At 42.0% G+C, this 16,778-nt stretch overlaps 1 protein-coding gene across 2 annotated transcripts in view; it reads right to left on the bottom strand.

The window, feature by feature from the left end:
• Positions 1–16,778, bottom strand: part of CADPS2 (Ca++-dependent secretion activator 2) — a 637,557-nt gene that overhangs the window by 105,306 nt on the left and 515,473 nt on the right. The window contains exons 18-19 of one of the 2 annotated variants that reach the window (XM_006901793.1): positions 7,157–7,260; positions 4,937–4,945 (exon numbers count right to left, since the gene is read on the bottom strand). In XM_006901793.1, coding sequence (XP_006901855.1) covers positions 4,937–4,945; positions 7,157–7,260 — 113 coding nt within the window. The remainder of the gene's footprint in view (positions 1–4,936; positions 4,946–7,156; positions 7,261–16,778) is intronic. The other variant, XM_006901794.1, reaches the window with a different exon arrangement.

Genomic DNA, 16,778 nt, shown 5'->3' with positions numbered 1-16,778 from the left:
GTTGGTATAAAAATCTCCAGTTTACTGCTCCTCACTCCCCTCAAAAAAATAACAGAGAAGCAATATGCCAAGTTCTTTATTGGTTTCATTTCTTGCATTTGAAATACTCTTCAATGACATCCTTGGCCCGGGGTTCTTTGCCATAGTCCTTAACAACTACACAACTGCAGCCAACTACATTGAGGGGCTTTCCTTCTCAGTCAGTTTTGCAGGGGCCTAGCCTCTGCCCCCCCTGCCCCCGGTTTTTTATTATCATCAACCTTTGTCAGGTTGACGTGGTGTTCAGCACAAAGGGCCTCCACCACTAACTTGACATACGTGGGCTCATTACAGTTGGATGCCAGCACACGAAGACGGGCCTGGCGCTTGTCTAAGGCTTTGGCTGCTTCGCGGATTCCACGTGCTAGGCCATCGTGGAGGAGGGCGGTCTATAGCACCTCTTGTAAAGCGGTATTAACGTCCATTACACCTCCAGCAGCAATGCCTTTCTTGGCCAAGGTGGTGGGTTACGGGTGGAACTGAATCTTGAAGGCACTACGAGACACAGGCCTCCGCCTCTGCACAACTTGGCGGCGACAGGGGAAAGCCATTTATATATCTTTAAAAATTTTTTGACTGGGTTGTACAATTTGATGGGGGTGGGGGTGAGGGAAATTCAAAGAATTTGTTCAAATTTGTATTCAAATTTTGTAAATAAACTTGTTGTTGTTGTTGTTTGATGCTGTCGAGTTGTAGACTATTCATAGCGAACAGCCTGAGCACTATTTGTACACAGATTTCCGGAGGCAAGCCATTTCGGAAGTGGATGCCGCTCCTGCTTCCAGGTAAATAAACTAGTAGAGAAAAAAACCCCAAAACCCTTTGCCCTACATTATGTTGCATGAAGTAACTCAGTCTCACAAGGATAAATACTGCATAGGCCCATTATTGTAAAACAGAAGGAGAACTGGTAAAATGTGTATGGGGATCCAAGGAGGAAGGGGTAGGAACAGAGTGGGGTGGGTGGGAAAAGGGGTAAACCAGAGGGTCACGTGCACTATTTCTTAAGCCAAAAGAACTGAAGGAAACGTGGCATCCCTGAGCTGTGACACTAAACAATTTTATGGGCAAAATACTAAATGATTTAGGAATCCTAAAAAGAAGAGATAATAGAATTTGTCTCAAACCACATAGTAGGAAACAGAGCAATGATCTGAATCCAGCAATTAGACTGCACAGATTAAGTCTTAATATAACTTCTTTATAAGTAACTATGTGATCCATTCATTACCTGCTCTGTTTTCTTTACATATGTTTATACTTGGGATATAAGATCACTGCTAATATCTCCTGATATCGTCTAACCAGAAGCATCTACAATTTTTCTTAGGGTCTCCAGATTTTAATTACTTTTACTTTCACAAATATAATAAAAATTTCATCATTTATAAACAAAGAAGAAGTGGTTTCCTCAATGAGCAAGAATAGTGAACTTGACTTTGGAACGGATTGTTCCTTTCCCCCAAATCCTTTATTTTATAGATGATTTTGTATTTTGAAGCTCTTGAGTGTCTCTATTCTAAGCATATTTTAGCCCCTATGAGTGGCCAGTAGAACTTTCAGGGTGACATCTAAACTACTGTCAAGCTTAGTTTATTTTATGCCTCTTCTGATGTGCGAAACTGTGCCCTATTCAGGTTCAGGCATGAATATAACTTTTAAGTAACTGAATGAGATAATAGGTTTGAAAATTCTTTACAACATGTTGCTTTTTGTTATATATTGTTGTTGTTGTTGATTGCCATCAAGTTGTGCACGACTCATATCAACCCTGTGTACAAAAGGCCTTTCTATAACTATCATTTCTCCAAGTTCATAGAGTTTCCATACACATGTGGTTTAGGAAGTAGATGCCCTTTCTGCTTCCAATTTGTTATATATTAAAATGAATAAATGATTGTTGTTGATTGCTGTCAAGTTGTGCAGGACTCATAGGAACCCTATGAACAAAAGGCGTGAAGCCTTTCTATAAGTATCGTCGTTTCTCAAAGCCCATAGAGTTTCCAGAGGCATGTTGTTTAGGAAGTGGATGCCACTCCTGCTTCCAAAATAAATGATTAGCAAAATTATTTTTACTAGAACATTCATATCCTCCAGCTCTTTGAGAGTCACTGACACAAATTAAATTGGACCTCTGGGTAATTTAGTCAATAGACGCCTTTGATGATGGAGTATGAACTTTATTGGGCTATATACAAATTGAAAGTATCACAGTTCGAATCCACCAGCTGCTCTGTGGGAGAAAAATGGACAGTCTGCTCCTGTTGAGATTTACAGCCTCAGAAACACAATGGAGATTCGTTTTGAGTAACAGATGACTCACAACATCAGAACTTAATGGCAGTGGGTTTACCATTGTGATATGAATACCACTTACTGGTCACTGTCTATCTAAATAAGAGAAACAGGTCCAGAGGCTAATCTAACCATGACTCAGCTCTCTTTGCTAAATGTCCTAAACATGTTGGTTTCTCTTTCTGGGCATACAGATGTAAGTATTAACAGCTGCTGAGATTACTAGTAGATTGGGAGTATACTCTTGCTCAAGGAAAATTTCTTTTGGGTAACTGCACACATTATGCTGAGTGAAATATCTCAGTCACAAAAGGACAAATACTGCATAGGGCCACTGCTGTAAAATGGGACTGACATACGGGTTGGGGAGGAGGCTGAGAAAGATGGGATAAACTATGTATATTGCATTGAAACAGATGAGAAAGAGAACTGTTTAAAAAGATATATAGGATTAGGTATTATTGTCATGACATGAGTCCAGAATGAAGGCTGCATAGTGATGTGGACTTAGGGGGAGGGATTGTATAAGAATTTTTCTTTTACTTTTAAAAGAGAAGAATGCACTGGAGGGGAGGGGTGGGCAGGGAGAAAAGTGAAACAATGAATGAATGAAAATTAAAAAAAAATCTCTATAAATTTTCATTAAAATTAAGATTAATATAATAATAATAAAAGATGCTCCCTATGTGTGCATGCCTGGTGAGAAGTATAGGGACATGAATAAGCCAAAGGATTGGGTAGCAGGGGGATGAAAGGTCTTTCTCTTTATGCTGGAGTCTAGCCCTGTTCTCTGCCTTGCTCTGGTTGGTGACACAGACTGGGGGAGCACAGGTTGAAGAGAAGGATGAAGCCAGCACTTTCTGTGACCTGAGAGATGTCTTTACAGAAACCAAGTAATGCCCAAACATCCTGCTTGCCTATAGTGCCACAACCAATGGACCACTCTTTAGTTAAAAATTTTGTTGTTGCTTTTGTTGTACACCATGAACCGACTCATAGCTGACCCTCTGGTGGGTTTTCAGAAGCAGTTAATCGCACGGGAGGAGACAGCTCATCCTTCTCCCGCGGAGTGGCTGGTGGCCTAGAACCACGTGCCTTCGGATTGCAGCACAGCTTCTTGCCACTAGACCACCAGAGCTCCTCCGGCTAAGTATTTTAGAGATCTTCAGTAGGAACTGAGCTGCTCTGATTCAAGGCAACAAAAGGGTGATTTGAACTATGATGGTAGTCAGCACGTTTCCTCCATCTGCCTGTAGATACTCTAAGCACTCCACCCACTTGGGAAGACTTGGAGGGTCAGCTGGAGTATAAGGAAGGACGGGTTGGCAGGAAGGGAAGCGAGATCTCTGGGCTTGTACTTCAGCTGTCCCCCCATATTTACATCCCTGCTAGGATGCTTAGGAGAAACACAACAATCTTAACGTGGTTTAATGGAAAGCGTCTCTACCTGAAATCTTTACTCAGTTATGAACTAGTTATCCATCTCTGACGAGTTGCTCATCCTTTCTGTATCTCCAGTTCTTATCAGTCAAATGGCAGGTGTGCGCTGTGGTGTGTGCTATTAAGAGCCTGTGGTTACCAATCTGGCATCACGGGTACCTCCGGTCCTCATCAGGGTGAGTGGCCTTCTGGATGGACAATTGCCAGACCAGTTGGACTAAAATTTTTGTTCCGACACAGACCAGTCACTGGAGTGTGAAGACAGCCTTAGCGATTTTTCTGGAAAGGAGCTTCAACTATCTTTCTGAGGAGAAAATGCAGGGAAGCTAAAGTGAAGCTTAGGAAGAGAGGTCAAGAGGCTTTCAGAGGCAATGGCAGGCTGCCTCCTACAGTAAGCTACTGTCAAAGATCTGAAGGACATAAAACCTGCTTCACTGAGAAATTGCTGACAGATTCAAACAACCTCTTAGCCCTGCAAAGTAAACTGCCACTGTGGAGAGAAGAAGCGAGAAAATAAAAAGGAGCTGACACGCCAGTTACTTGAGGCAGGCACATTAACCTCCGCCAAGGGAGTGGAGCCAGGCGCTCTTTCATGGAGGAAAGTCACTCCAGCTTCAACATCCAGCAAAAGAAATAACAGTGCTGAGTGCAGCCTCCAGTTCAAGCTGAACACGGTTTCAGAATCAAAGCACTTCACTCCCTTTTTTTGTTTAGGGAGAAAGTTAGAACTTGTTGCTAACAAAAAGCCACATCAGACACACACAAAAAACACTGAACAACAACAACAAAAAAAACACACCTAAAAGCAAGATAAAAATCAACCCCAAACCAAGCAAACAACATAACTAAACAACAACAAAACCCTGTTAACCCTCAAACATCAAGATCCCAGTTGTGCTTTATTTAGATGGCCAATACCTATGTGGACAATTATCAATCAGACATATTCACCAAAACAGTAAAGTAGATACAACAAGCCCCCTCAGGATATTCTGAGTATTTAATTTCAAAGAGAGGAGGGAATGAAAAGGAAAGTAATTTTAAAGTTAATAATTTAAAATTATTAAGAACCAAGGAGGGTTCTAGCTTAATTGCACATAAGGGTGAAACAAAGAAACAAAGAAACAAACAAACATAAAGGACAGAAAATAATTTTACCTACCTCTCTTCCCTGTGGGAATCCAAGAATTTGGAAGCATTGTGAAAGGGAAAATGCCAAAGTGTTACAAAGTATTCTAAAGTGAAGTCATTAGGGTTACTAAGTATTTTGGTATCAACTGAAGTGATTTTTTTATGTTTGACAATTTCAGGTTAACAATGTCAACTGTATTTTGTGAACTAGAAAGCAAATAGTGTTTACATTCTTATTGTTCTGGGGGGAACATGAGATTTTAAAGAACATCTCAGTGACTGTGTGGTCGTCACTGTTGCTACTTGCTGGGTTGATTTTGACCCACAGCGATTGCAAGTGGGCAAAGTAGAACTGCTCCTTGGGGTTTTCAAGGGTGTGACATTCTGAGAAGCAGATTACCAGGTTTTTTTTCCAAGATGTCCATAGGTGAATATGAACTGCCAACGTTTTGGTGAATTGTCAAGCACATAACCATTTGTACCTCTCTCCCTCAAGGATCCTTGAGTGGCGTGCGTGTATGGTTGTGTAGAGTGAGAAGCGATCTACGGCTGAGCCTCCAGCAGGTTTTCAGAGACAGTTAATCAAATGGGAGGTGACTGCCCATCCTTCTCCTGCAGAGCATCTGGTGGCCTCACACGGCATGCCTTTGGAAATGCAGCGCAGCTTCTTGCCACTAGGCCACCAGACTTCCCTCAGGGGTGTGTATATCACTTAATAATGACACCGAAAAAGAGAGAACTAAAAGAGTTATTATTTCCTTTGTGCAGGAAAATGAAATGCTAGTTTTACAGAAGCTTTAGGAATACTGAGTGTACCTGTTCAGCTGACATACAAACTGTACTTGGCTATTTTTTTATTCTTTTAATTGGTTTTTATGAAAATTTAAAAAATTCATCCAGTAATAATGGCTTTTAACAAAAGACAAAGATAAACTCTACCTATATTTTTCACAAAATCATTTTCATTGTAACATAACTATAGTAATATGGCTCAGAAAGGAAAAAAGAAACCACCCCACCATCAAACCTCCTGGGAATTCATTTCAAATCATTGAAGCAGCTGTTTCTTCAGTTTAAAATAAAATATCTATAACAAGTTCACACATGGCAGATGCAAGCTAAGAACTAGCTTCCACAGTGTGAGTTAAAAGCAGATGTTTTGAATGATCATATTTATAACCAGATACAATAAATCTTAGTTACGTATAGTAAGGTTTTAGAAATACTCTCCTCCAAGAATTTGTTTAAAATGCAGTCCCTGCAGTTTCTTGTATTTTTGAGAATGAGGTTTTATTAAATGTAACTCTTCTATAAATTCATATGAACCTAGTTTCTTTTGTTTTCTTATTCTTGCTCATTTCATAAGCTTCCGCAGGACTGACAAGTTGTCAGGGCTCTGGAATTTATCACCTTTATTTAATTCGACATATTTCTCCAGTCCAATTCAGAGCCCTGGAATTCTTTTGTTTTAGTAAGTAAACTTATGATTATCAGAAAGAGAGAGCCTATTAAGTCGTAGAATAAGTCATTTGCCTGAAAAACTTGTCTACCTCATTAATAAATGTTAACATATGATCGTCCTTTAAAACATTATAAACGTTATAAGGTTAGAATGTAAAGAAACAAAACTGCTGGTAAGAATGCAAGGCTGGATCATATATACCATTATGCATACCTTCTATCCAATGCTGCTGTCACCACATGTTATCACTAGGTTTCCTTTTTCATGTTAATTAACTTACATTTTTATCTAGTGAAATCATAGGACAGATGACAGTAAGGGCTTTGGCATTAAAAGGTGAGCTTTGTGGAACAGCCTTGGTTCTTACTAGCTCTGCATCCTTGGGCAAAACTTCTATGCCCCACATAACATGACTGTGCTCAGGAATGAGTGTGACATTATATACTATCTGATAAAATCTAATTTTGTCAAACCTTATATAAGGTTCTCTGTCAGAGAAAGAAAACTTTAAAAAAAGTGAGAGGAGCAAGAATTCTGTCAAAAGCAGAAACCTTGTGAGATGCAGAAAAACAAGGCAGCCCTTCGAGTCCCAACTCTCAGAGGTTTCACTGTAATTGCACTGGAAACAGCTAGGAGTTACACTTCCAGAAATTTCTCAGCCAGTCTGTTTCCTGCAGGTGAATGATTGACCAGGTCAAAGGCTCTATTCAGTTCACTTCCTCAGTGCTGCCCTGCACCAGGGTAGAGGGTCACCCGTGGCTGTAACCCCCAGTGAAAATGAGTCATCACCTCGGAATGATGCTCTTCATTCTGCTGCAACACTTCTATACACAGCTCGGCCAGGTGGAGGACTTCTTCCAGCTTCCTAGCAGGACTGGCTTGGTTCATGGTCTCTGTATTAAAAACAACACCACCACAATAGTGTTACCTTGAAAAGAAAAAGCCAAACCTATTCTAAGACTGAGTGAGGAGACCGGGATGTTGAAAGAGCATGAGAAAGCACAGTTTGGAGAGTAAGAGATGTAAGAAATACAAATGAATCCATTATGGAAAAGAAAGCAAAAAAACAAAACACCAAACCAAAAAACCAACTCCAGCTCATGAGACTGTGGCAAACATTTCACCCACAAAGCAACTGTGGGGAACTTTGCAAGTGCTTTGCCATTTCACATACAAGAGCTAACAGGTGCAGCCGCACATTAGCTGCTCAACTTCTGCAACAAACAAGTTATAATTCTGCTCAAGGTCAGGTGCACAAAGAGAGCAGATACCATAGTCTTTTCTTTCTCCCATATTATATTAGCTGTACAATGGGTCATTTCTAGTATTAACAAAACACAGGGGATTTTTTTTTTTGCTGTTGCTGTTGTTGTAGTGTTGGTTGCTAGTTAAATTTCCAAGCTAAGATGTCCATAGTTCATGCTGATCTTAGATTCATAAAGTAGAAAGCCACCTAAAACAACTGGCAGCCTGCAATTAACTCATTTTCTCTCTTCCTTCCCTGCCCAACTTTTCTCCACCCCAGAGTTCTCTGAAGCTGAAGGTCCTTTCAGTATTAAGTCAAAGGGGTATTAGAAAGGGCTATGCCACAGAGGGTGCAGCTACCTGGAATTCAGCAACAGAAAGCAAGGAATAACTCTCAGGCACCACAAACCGGCAGAAATCACAGATGCTCCCCATAACCACAAAGTTTCAAAGTGAAGCATCACCTGGAGACACTGTTAACAGCGAGGTTTGGATTCCTTCTACTGGGGTGGAAAGCCAGCTTTTCAGCTAGGCGGTAACACTGGAATGAACCTGTCCCAAACCCTAATTTCAAAAGTGTAAAGAATATAGTTTCTTAACAAGACATTAAAAACAAGACCTTGCCTTCAATTCATGGGGCCCGTCTTTCCCCTCCTATAAAAAGTCTCACTATAAGGTAGAAAATGGCAACCTCCAGAAACGCGCCACCTCTGGAGGAACTCAAGGAATCATCTGGTTTTTTCCTATCTGCAACAGATCTTTTCTATCAACTTCTTGTTTTTGGTATGTGCCGTCAAGTTGCCTGTGATTCATGGCCACCCTACGTACAATAGCTTAGAACTCTGCCCTATTCTGAGCCAGGCTCACTGTCTCTGACACCCTCTCATTACTACAGCTCCTGTGTCAATTCATCTCCTCCAAGGGTGTGTCTGTGTCTATCTCTCTCTTGCATGTGCTGTCCCTCCAGACTTCCAAGCATGATGTCCTCTCCAACGACTGGTCCCTCCTAGTAATATGCCTAAAGTACTTGATATGGAGCTCCAAAATCCTTGCCTCCAATGAGTAACTTAGTTTCACTCTCTCCGGGACAGACTTGTTCTCTTGGCAGTCTATGGAATGTTCAGTATTTTTCTCCAACACCACAATTCAAAGGCATCAGTTCTTTTATCATCTATAGTCATTGTTCAGCTCTCTGATGCAAAGCAAGTAATTACAAAGACCATGGCCTGGATTAGGCACATTTTAGTTTCTAGACTCACCTTGTTGCTATTCAGTACTCTGGAGACATCTCTGACAGTAAATTTTCCTAATGCAATTCATCTTTTCATTTCCTGACTGCTGGTGCCAACAGTGCTGACTGTAGAACTGAGAAAGCTCTGTTACTTCTAAAATATCACACTAAAATTGGGAGAAGGCTCCTCTATTTGCCTTATTCTACTCTGTTCCCACTTCCACCTCTCAGTTTGTTGTCCTGTTGAGGCCTCTGTGTTGCTCGGATGCTGACAACGAGGCTACTGATCTTTCAAATATCATTAGGTCTGTGCATCGTGGACAGGTTATAGTGGAGCTTCAAGACTAATAGGCTAGAAAGAAAGATCTGACAAGATACTGCAAAATATAATCTAAAACCTCCTGAGTCACAGCAAGATATGATGGAGGGTTAGAAGAAGAGCTATTCCTAGATTAATTGTCATTGTTGTAGGGGGCCATCAACTCATTGTGACCCTATGAACAGATCTGAACCCTGTTCTTTCCTGTGCCATCTTCACAATCTCTGACACACTTGAGCTCATTGCTATAGTTACTCTGTTAATCCACCTGATTAAGGGTCTTTAACATCCTGGTGGACAGAGAAAAGACTAAAATTGTCTATGACTTCATCTTCCTTGGATCCATGATAAATACTCTTGGTACTAGCAGTAAAGAGATCAGGAGACACACGGTACTTGAAAAGGTCTGCAGTCAGGGACTTCTCCAAATTATTGGGGAACAATATGTTAGTTTGAGGACTAAGATGCATTTGATTTAGTCCATGGTCTTTTCAATCACTTGTTGTGCTGCTGAAAGCTGGACAATGAATAAGGATGACAGAAGAAATGATGCCTTTGACCTGCGGTGTTGGAGGAAAAAAATGAATATTCCAAAGACTGCTGAAAGAACAGGTATGTCTTGAAGACGGTGCAGCCATAGTGCCCCTTGAAGACAAAGATGATACAATTCCATCTCATATACTTTGGGTATGTTTCTAGGAGAGGCTACTCACTGCTCGGGAAGGTGGAGGGACAGCGAAAGAGGGGAAGACCTCTACGTTAGAGGACACCCAAATAAACAATGACTACAATGGTAAATTCCAGCGTCCCATTTACTGTGAATAAGGCATAGGATGGGGAAACATTCCGTTCTATTACACATGGTGTCATGAGCAATTAGCGAATAACTAACAACAAATTTGCTCCCCACCGACATAAAATGATGCAGCAGAACATACTACTTATGGTTGGCAATAGTTCACCCACCCTTTGTTAAAGACTCACTGAAGTTCTGTCTCACATACTCTGGGCATGCTATCCAGAGAAGCCAGTCCTTTGAGAAACATTATCATGTTTCTAAAAGAAGAAGGTCAACATAGGAGAGGAAGATAGTCAAAGAGACGGACTGCCATGGCAACTGCAACAATGGGTTGGAGCATGGCAGAGACCAGGAGAATGGTGCACGATCAGGAAGGGTTTGCTTAGAAGCAGTTTGATACGTGGGGGCTAGGGTGTACTATAACCAGCGTCCAAGACACATGCACATATTACTAAATTCTTCTGCATACGGAGAGCTGTCACTCTCTGTGACAAGCATCAAAGAGTACAATAAGCCTTTAGATTGATCTGTCAGTCAAACAGCACAGAACTAAATGTGCCTGCAAGATACTCAGCTAGGGTGAAGTAAAGAGAAACATAAGGTATGTTGCTGATCTCAAACAACTCAGAAGGGACCCTTCGACATCAACTTTTGGGTCTTCCATCTTTTCCTTAAAGTCCTTTAACCTCCTTATACACAAGGAGGTCACTGCTGCCCAGGATGTCACATTGCAGCCTGTTCCAACTGAAGGCAGTAAGAGAGTCAGCCAGGCAGACAAGATCCTTGCACAGGCTCAGAAACATGTGAAGCACACCTACCAGTGAAGTGGGAGGTCTGAAGGGAGACTGCTGAAAGCAGGTGGGTTCAGTGGATAAACCAGGGAAGGCGATCCTTGAGCATGGTTCTAAACCCACAGTAAATGACCCAGGGAAAAAGGAGAGGAGTTTCTGGGAGGTGGGGTGGGAGAAAGAGCTGTCCTAGGGAGGCAGGGTGCATTTTCAGAAGGATGTGATGACCAGATGACCACGATGTTTACAAATATTACCATTTATGGAACATCAACATTGACAGTAACAATAGGCTTCAGCAAGGTGGAGGGAGACGGTGGGGGTGACAAGACAGAACAAGGCTCTGATCCGCTGTTTACGGAGTTATGCAAGTCATGGTCCTCTTGATGGCACCTAACAACAACAATGGTGTGTCAGGCATAAGAATGGGCTCTTTTCATTATTATTGTACTAATTTTTCTAGTGGCTTTTAGTTTCTTATTGATATAATTCACAGATAAAAATAAATGAAATGCAGTCATGAATAAGAGGTGTGGGAAGCTCTCGTGGCCCTAGTGGATAAAGAATTGTGCTACCAACTCAAAGACAAGAGGTTCAAATCCACTAGCTGTTCCAAGGGAGAAAAATGGGCCATCTCCTCCTGGAGGATTTGCAGTGTCTAAAAACTTGCTGCAAGGTGAGCTATGCGTTGATTTGGACTTGACAGCATATAACAACAACATGTATTTCTATCTCAATAGCTGAAAGTTTGAGGAGTTTAAGAAGTTACCACATCCTTAGCCAATAGAATGTAATAAAAAGAAATAATTACAAAAATATCCCCACAACTTATATGTGTGTTTTTTTTTTAATGTGAATGTGTTAGTTAAAGAGCAGCTTCAATATCTGACATAAAATTGAGAGTGCCCTTTGGCCCAAAGAAACTTTAAAACCATCTAAAACCTTTTATTTTTCCTAGAGTAAATTTTCTAAGAGGATTGAAAACTTTGTACTTGAATATAATGACCACTCAAATACTTTAAATAAACAGCATTTTTATCAAGTACCCTAAGCTATGTCATCCCTGGTAGTCACCCATTTGGCTGCAGCCAAGAAGTTTAACACATCTTAGTTAAGAGTCAATTTAATAAACAAGGTGATCAATAGCTCCATTAGAAACCAGAGCACTTGTGAATGTTTGAGAATCTTTTCTCTTTTTTTTCTGATACTACATTTCCACAGCATTACAGATGTCTCTACATTCTTCAGACTTCACACCAAGTTGCTGATTGTTGTGATACATTTCGAATAGTGCCATTTTAAACACACACGCCAAAAGAAGCCAGGTTTCTCGGTGCATTTCAATGTGTCACTTTTGGCTAGCATCCTGCTTAACTTTAGAACAGTTTTACTTTTCTATGATAACGTTCCTTGCTTGCCTAAAGCAATTCCTTGAAACTGTATCTCCACATTTATGACATGGTCGATCCCACAGAGTTCAAGGCAGAATAGTGAAAAGATCTAAGGAAGACTGCTTGGCGACACGGCAGAATGTAACACTGCTGCCCTACTTCAAAGGTAGGTGGTTGAAATCCACCAGCTGCTCTGTGGGAAACGATGAGCAGCCTCCTCCCACGTGATTTCCAGCCTCTGAGAACCTGCTTGGAGGGTCTGCTAAGAGCTGGTTCTGAGTTGATGGCAAGGAGTTGAGCTGAGCTGCTCTGTTTCAAACAGAGTGCGTATTTTCAGCACCTTCCCTCCTGCCTCTTTTTTCATCAACGTCCGTACTGATGGAGTCACCAGCCTCATGATGAAGGCAGAAGAGAGTGTGAGGAAAGCGGAAGAGGAAAGTCTAAGATAGCAGAGGTTAGTGGACTGACAGGAGGGGGTAAAGGAATAGGAACAATTCAGTGAGGATGTGAAAAGATGGGGTGGTAATAGGCATAACTCAATAGTAATTCATTACATAAATACAATGTATATGAATATATAAAGCATAATATACATGAATGAAGTGGAATGTAAGTGAATGACTGTATGCAAACTAATTAAAAATATGTAAAGGGGAGGCAAAGGAAGTCGGCAATAGCCTAGTGTGGGAATCTTCCCCAGTCCCTTTTCTTCCTTCTGTTCACAGAAAGAGCTCCCTTTTCTGCTGCATCTTCCTCTCTCTAAAGAATATGTAGTATTTGGATGTGGAGGAAGCAACGGCTTTTAGAAAATACCTGAGGTGAGAAATCACAAGACCCTGCTTGGATAATGGCGGGTCCTGGGACACAAACTGGCAAAGAGAAGCAGGCAATTCAAGAACAAGCCTGGTTTAGGGCAGGGAGTTAAAGGAAGAGCGTGCTTTGGAAGGGAAATAAGCACGTGGGAGCATTCATTCACACAGGAGTCAGGAAGCCAAGAGGCTGCACCCCGCAAGGTTTAAAAGATTAAGGACGTCGGAATATTAAGCCAGCTGGCATCACACAGTCTACAAAGACAATGTCCCTCACTGGTGAGTAGCAACTGGGGTTCTTCAAAGCTTGTGAACAGGCCCTCTTACTGGTCTCGTCCTGTTCAGACAACCCTGAGGCCAGAAGAAAAAAATAGTGCTCACTGAATGACCACTGGTCACTCTAAAACATCTGGAGCACAGCTGGGGAAACGTACAATAAAACTTACACACAGGAACAAGGCCAGGCTCACTGCTCTGACAGAGATCACGAAAGCGCCTGGGCCTATGGCTCCTGGTCACCCTTCACATCTGGAACTAAACTCCACTTTATGGCTCAACTTTCAGGCAAACAGAAGACAGGCCTATATGACAGCCAGGAGCACCAGGGAGGCACTTCCTCCTCTGAATAAACTATATAAAGTCAAAAGAGCAGTATGTGCCTATGGATAAAGCCCAGAAGGCAGAAAGGAGTAAGACAAAAGGAGTCATAGAAATGAGATATACAGGGAGGAAATGGGGAAAGTGCAACTACTTTTTAGTAATTAAGTAACTAACACTATGGGCACATAACAATTCAATCTGAATAGACGGAGAAGAAAAAGGTGTCAGGTGAGGTACTTCTGTGTTCAATGTCTCTGTTCATTCACAGGCTGCTTCACAAGCCACCTTAGCTGGCTCAGGGAATTTTTACTGGTTTCTTATTAATGAACTCTAATTAAACAAAAGTACTTGAGGGAGTCAGGGGCATTATCCTGGAAAGTAAAAATATTCCAACGCGAACAGAGAGATTTTGGCCAAAAGCGACACAATGAAGTTCACCCACTCGGCTTGCACTGCCTCTCCTGGTCATCCTGGTCATGTGGACACACAATACAGACATCACCTCTTCAGGACGTCAGTGTTCTCGTATTTTGCACAGTCTGTTCTGACTGCTGATTATGTTGTAAAGACAAGGTTTTATTGAGATTTTTTTTTCCAGTTAAATCTCCTGCTCCACGCATAGAAAGTGTGGCAAGTGACATGGTGCCAGAACCCAGAGCAACTAGGCTCCAGGGAGGCTTAATCCTGGCCACATCTCAAAATTCACAGGCCTTCTCTTCCCAGGAGAGATGGGGGTGGGGTGGGAAATTAGATACTCTCTCCCGCATTAAACAAAACAACCCTTCCCTGCAAACACTGCCACTTGCTGTGGAACTTGTGACTTGTTTGGATGAACTCTCTGGGCTTGGTTGCCCCCAGAGGGGATAGTGTAACTTGCTGGCTATGAAGGCTGCCACCAAATCTCAGAAGTGTTTTCTCCTTCTCATGCTAATTTTCCCAAATCCACAAGGGTCAACCAGGCCTACATTTGTCCCTGTATCCGACATATTCAAGACCTGGCCCTGTGGACAGATGGAAGAGAAGAGGCAGCAGAGGCTCTCTCTCGGCTTTAACATAGCCCACACTACTTCTGCGATTGCAGGAATATCCACTGCCTTCAGCAGGAACATGGTGTATCTCCCATAGAGCTCAGTGGCTCTTAACCTCCGAGTATATCCGTATCATCTAGAGGGCTCACTAAAGTCCTCTTGCTAACGACTACTCAGCATTACCCTTGAGTTTCTGAGTCAAAAGGTCTATGTCAAGGTCCAAGAGTTTACATTTCTAACAAGTTCCCTGGTGACACTGATGCTGCAGGCTTGGGAAATGTGTTTTGAGGACTACAGGTGTTTATGAAAGCCAAGTTAGGAGACAGTGGTGACCTGTGTAGACGCTGAGTATTTCTGTTTTTATCAGAAATCATGCACACTTCATTTTAGACAGGTGGTAATTTTTCTGCAGAATCTGAACACATTGCACACTTTTATAGTATTCCAATTTGTGTGGTATAGATCTTTGGACAAAGGAATACTGATGACACAGTCAAAGTGCACTTGGCTATGAACTGAAGGGTTGATGGTTCAAACTAACCAATACCTGTAAGGGCGAAATATGAGACAGTCAGCTTCACAAAGCTCCCAGCGTTGGACACTGTGTTGGGCAGGTCAACTCTGTCTTAGAGGGTTGTTGAGTCAGGATCAATGTGCTTTGTTTTTGGATTTAGATATTTGGTCACTCTGGTGTGCAAATGAAAATATTTCACTGAGCATGTATGGCCTCTCTACAAACTGTTTAAAGTCCGTGAGAATATTAATGCCAGAGTTGTTTGAAAACAAAAGGTCTGTGGTCTCCTAATTCCAAGACTCCCTTTGGGACCACTTCGTTTAATGACCCTGTCATTTGAGGCAAGAGTTCCAGTTAATACCTCCTCGGAATTAACCATGTTAATGATACAGGGCTTTGGAATAATTGTTCTGTGGCCACAGTCACATTAACTGCTTTACCTGGATTAATTTTCACATCAATAAAGTCATCCTTAAACCAATAGCCAGCTGTGGAGTGAAGAAGAATGGGCCACAAGAGCGCAGGCCACGGGCAGCCAGAGTGGACCCAAACTGAGCAGTCTCTGTAGGCCGGCTGTCAGTGGTGACTCGAGTGACAGGTGACAGAGAGGCGGGGCATGTGAAGTGGTGACCTGATCGGTGCTGTCAGCCCTGGCTCACAGCAAGCCTCCCTCAGCTTTCCGAGGCTGCACGTTGTGACTGGAGGAGACTGTCCACCTTTCTCCTGAGGATTTGCTCGTGGATCTGCACCTTTGAGAGAGGTGAAGCCTCTGAGTTAGGAGCCCGAGAAGCTATAGACTAGCCACCAGAGCTCCCCCTATGAGGGACAGAGAAGGGCAAAGCCACAGGCTTTTATTAGGAGGAATGAAAACACGTATTTCCTCTTAAAACCTTACAATTAGGGATGTTGGTGACGAATTACAAAGGAAAAAACTATGAGGATCTTCACATCAGAATCCAGTGGTTTTTTACCCTAGTTATAGCCACGTGACTCACAAGAGCTGAGAAACACAGATGTACTCTGGTTTTGAAGTTTCGGTTTTAAAACCCTAAAGCTGGAGCTTGACAGTTAAGAGATAATTTCCAGTGTTACTGGCATCCAGGACTCTGAAGGCTTGGAAAGGAAGAATGTTTTCTGTGTTTTGCTCTAGGTAGCAAAAAATGAAGTACCTAATATATATATGTATGTATGTATGTATGTGTGTGTGTGTGTATATATATATATATATATATATTGCCCTCGTGGCCTAGTAGTAAGGTATTGCACTGTGATCCCAAAGGCATGCGGTTCAAATCCACCAGTTCCTCTGAAGGAGGATGAGTAATCTCCTTTAGGGTAATTTACAGCCTCTAAAAAACCACTGAAGGGTCAGTTCTGACTCGATGCAGAGGTCTAAAGGCGGAATAGAGTTTTGCCACTGTTAATTTTGCTAATTATGTAAGGGGGGTTTCTAAAGACTGGCCTTTAGCTATACTACGTATATAGATAAGCTCATGCGTGTGCGCACGCTCGCACACACACACACACACACACACACACACACACACACACATCTATTTATATAAAAGTTGAAATTACTCAGTGATGCTTCTCCTGGCTTTACTCAATAATTTCAGTAATAGTGACTTCCGTGCCAGTGTTCCATTAGGATATAATTAGGAGCTATAGCAGGAGTGGCCTCCACTTC

Source organism: Elephantulus edwardii, unplaced genomic scaffold (assembly GCF_000299155.1).
Source record: "Elephantulus edwardii isolate Elephantulus edwardi_28Jun2011 unplaced genomic scaffold, EleEdw1.0 scaffold00345, whole genome shotgun sequence".
Taxonomy (NCBI): domain Eukaryota; kingdom Metazoa; phylum Chordata; class Mammalia; order Macroscelidea; family Macroscelididae; genus Elephantulus; species Elephantulus edwardii.
The sequence above is the reverse complement of the archived record's forward strand: the minus strand, read 5'-3'. Positions and strand labels throughout refer to the sequence as shown.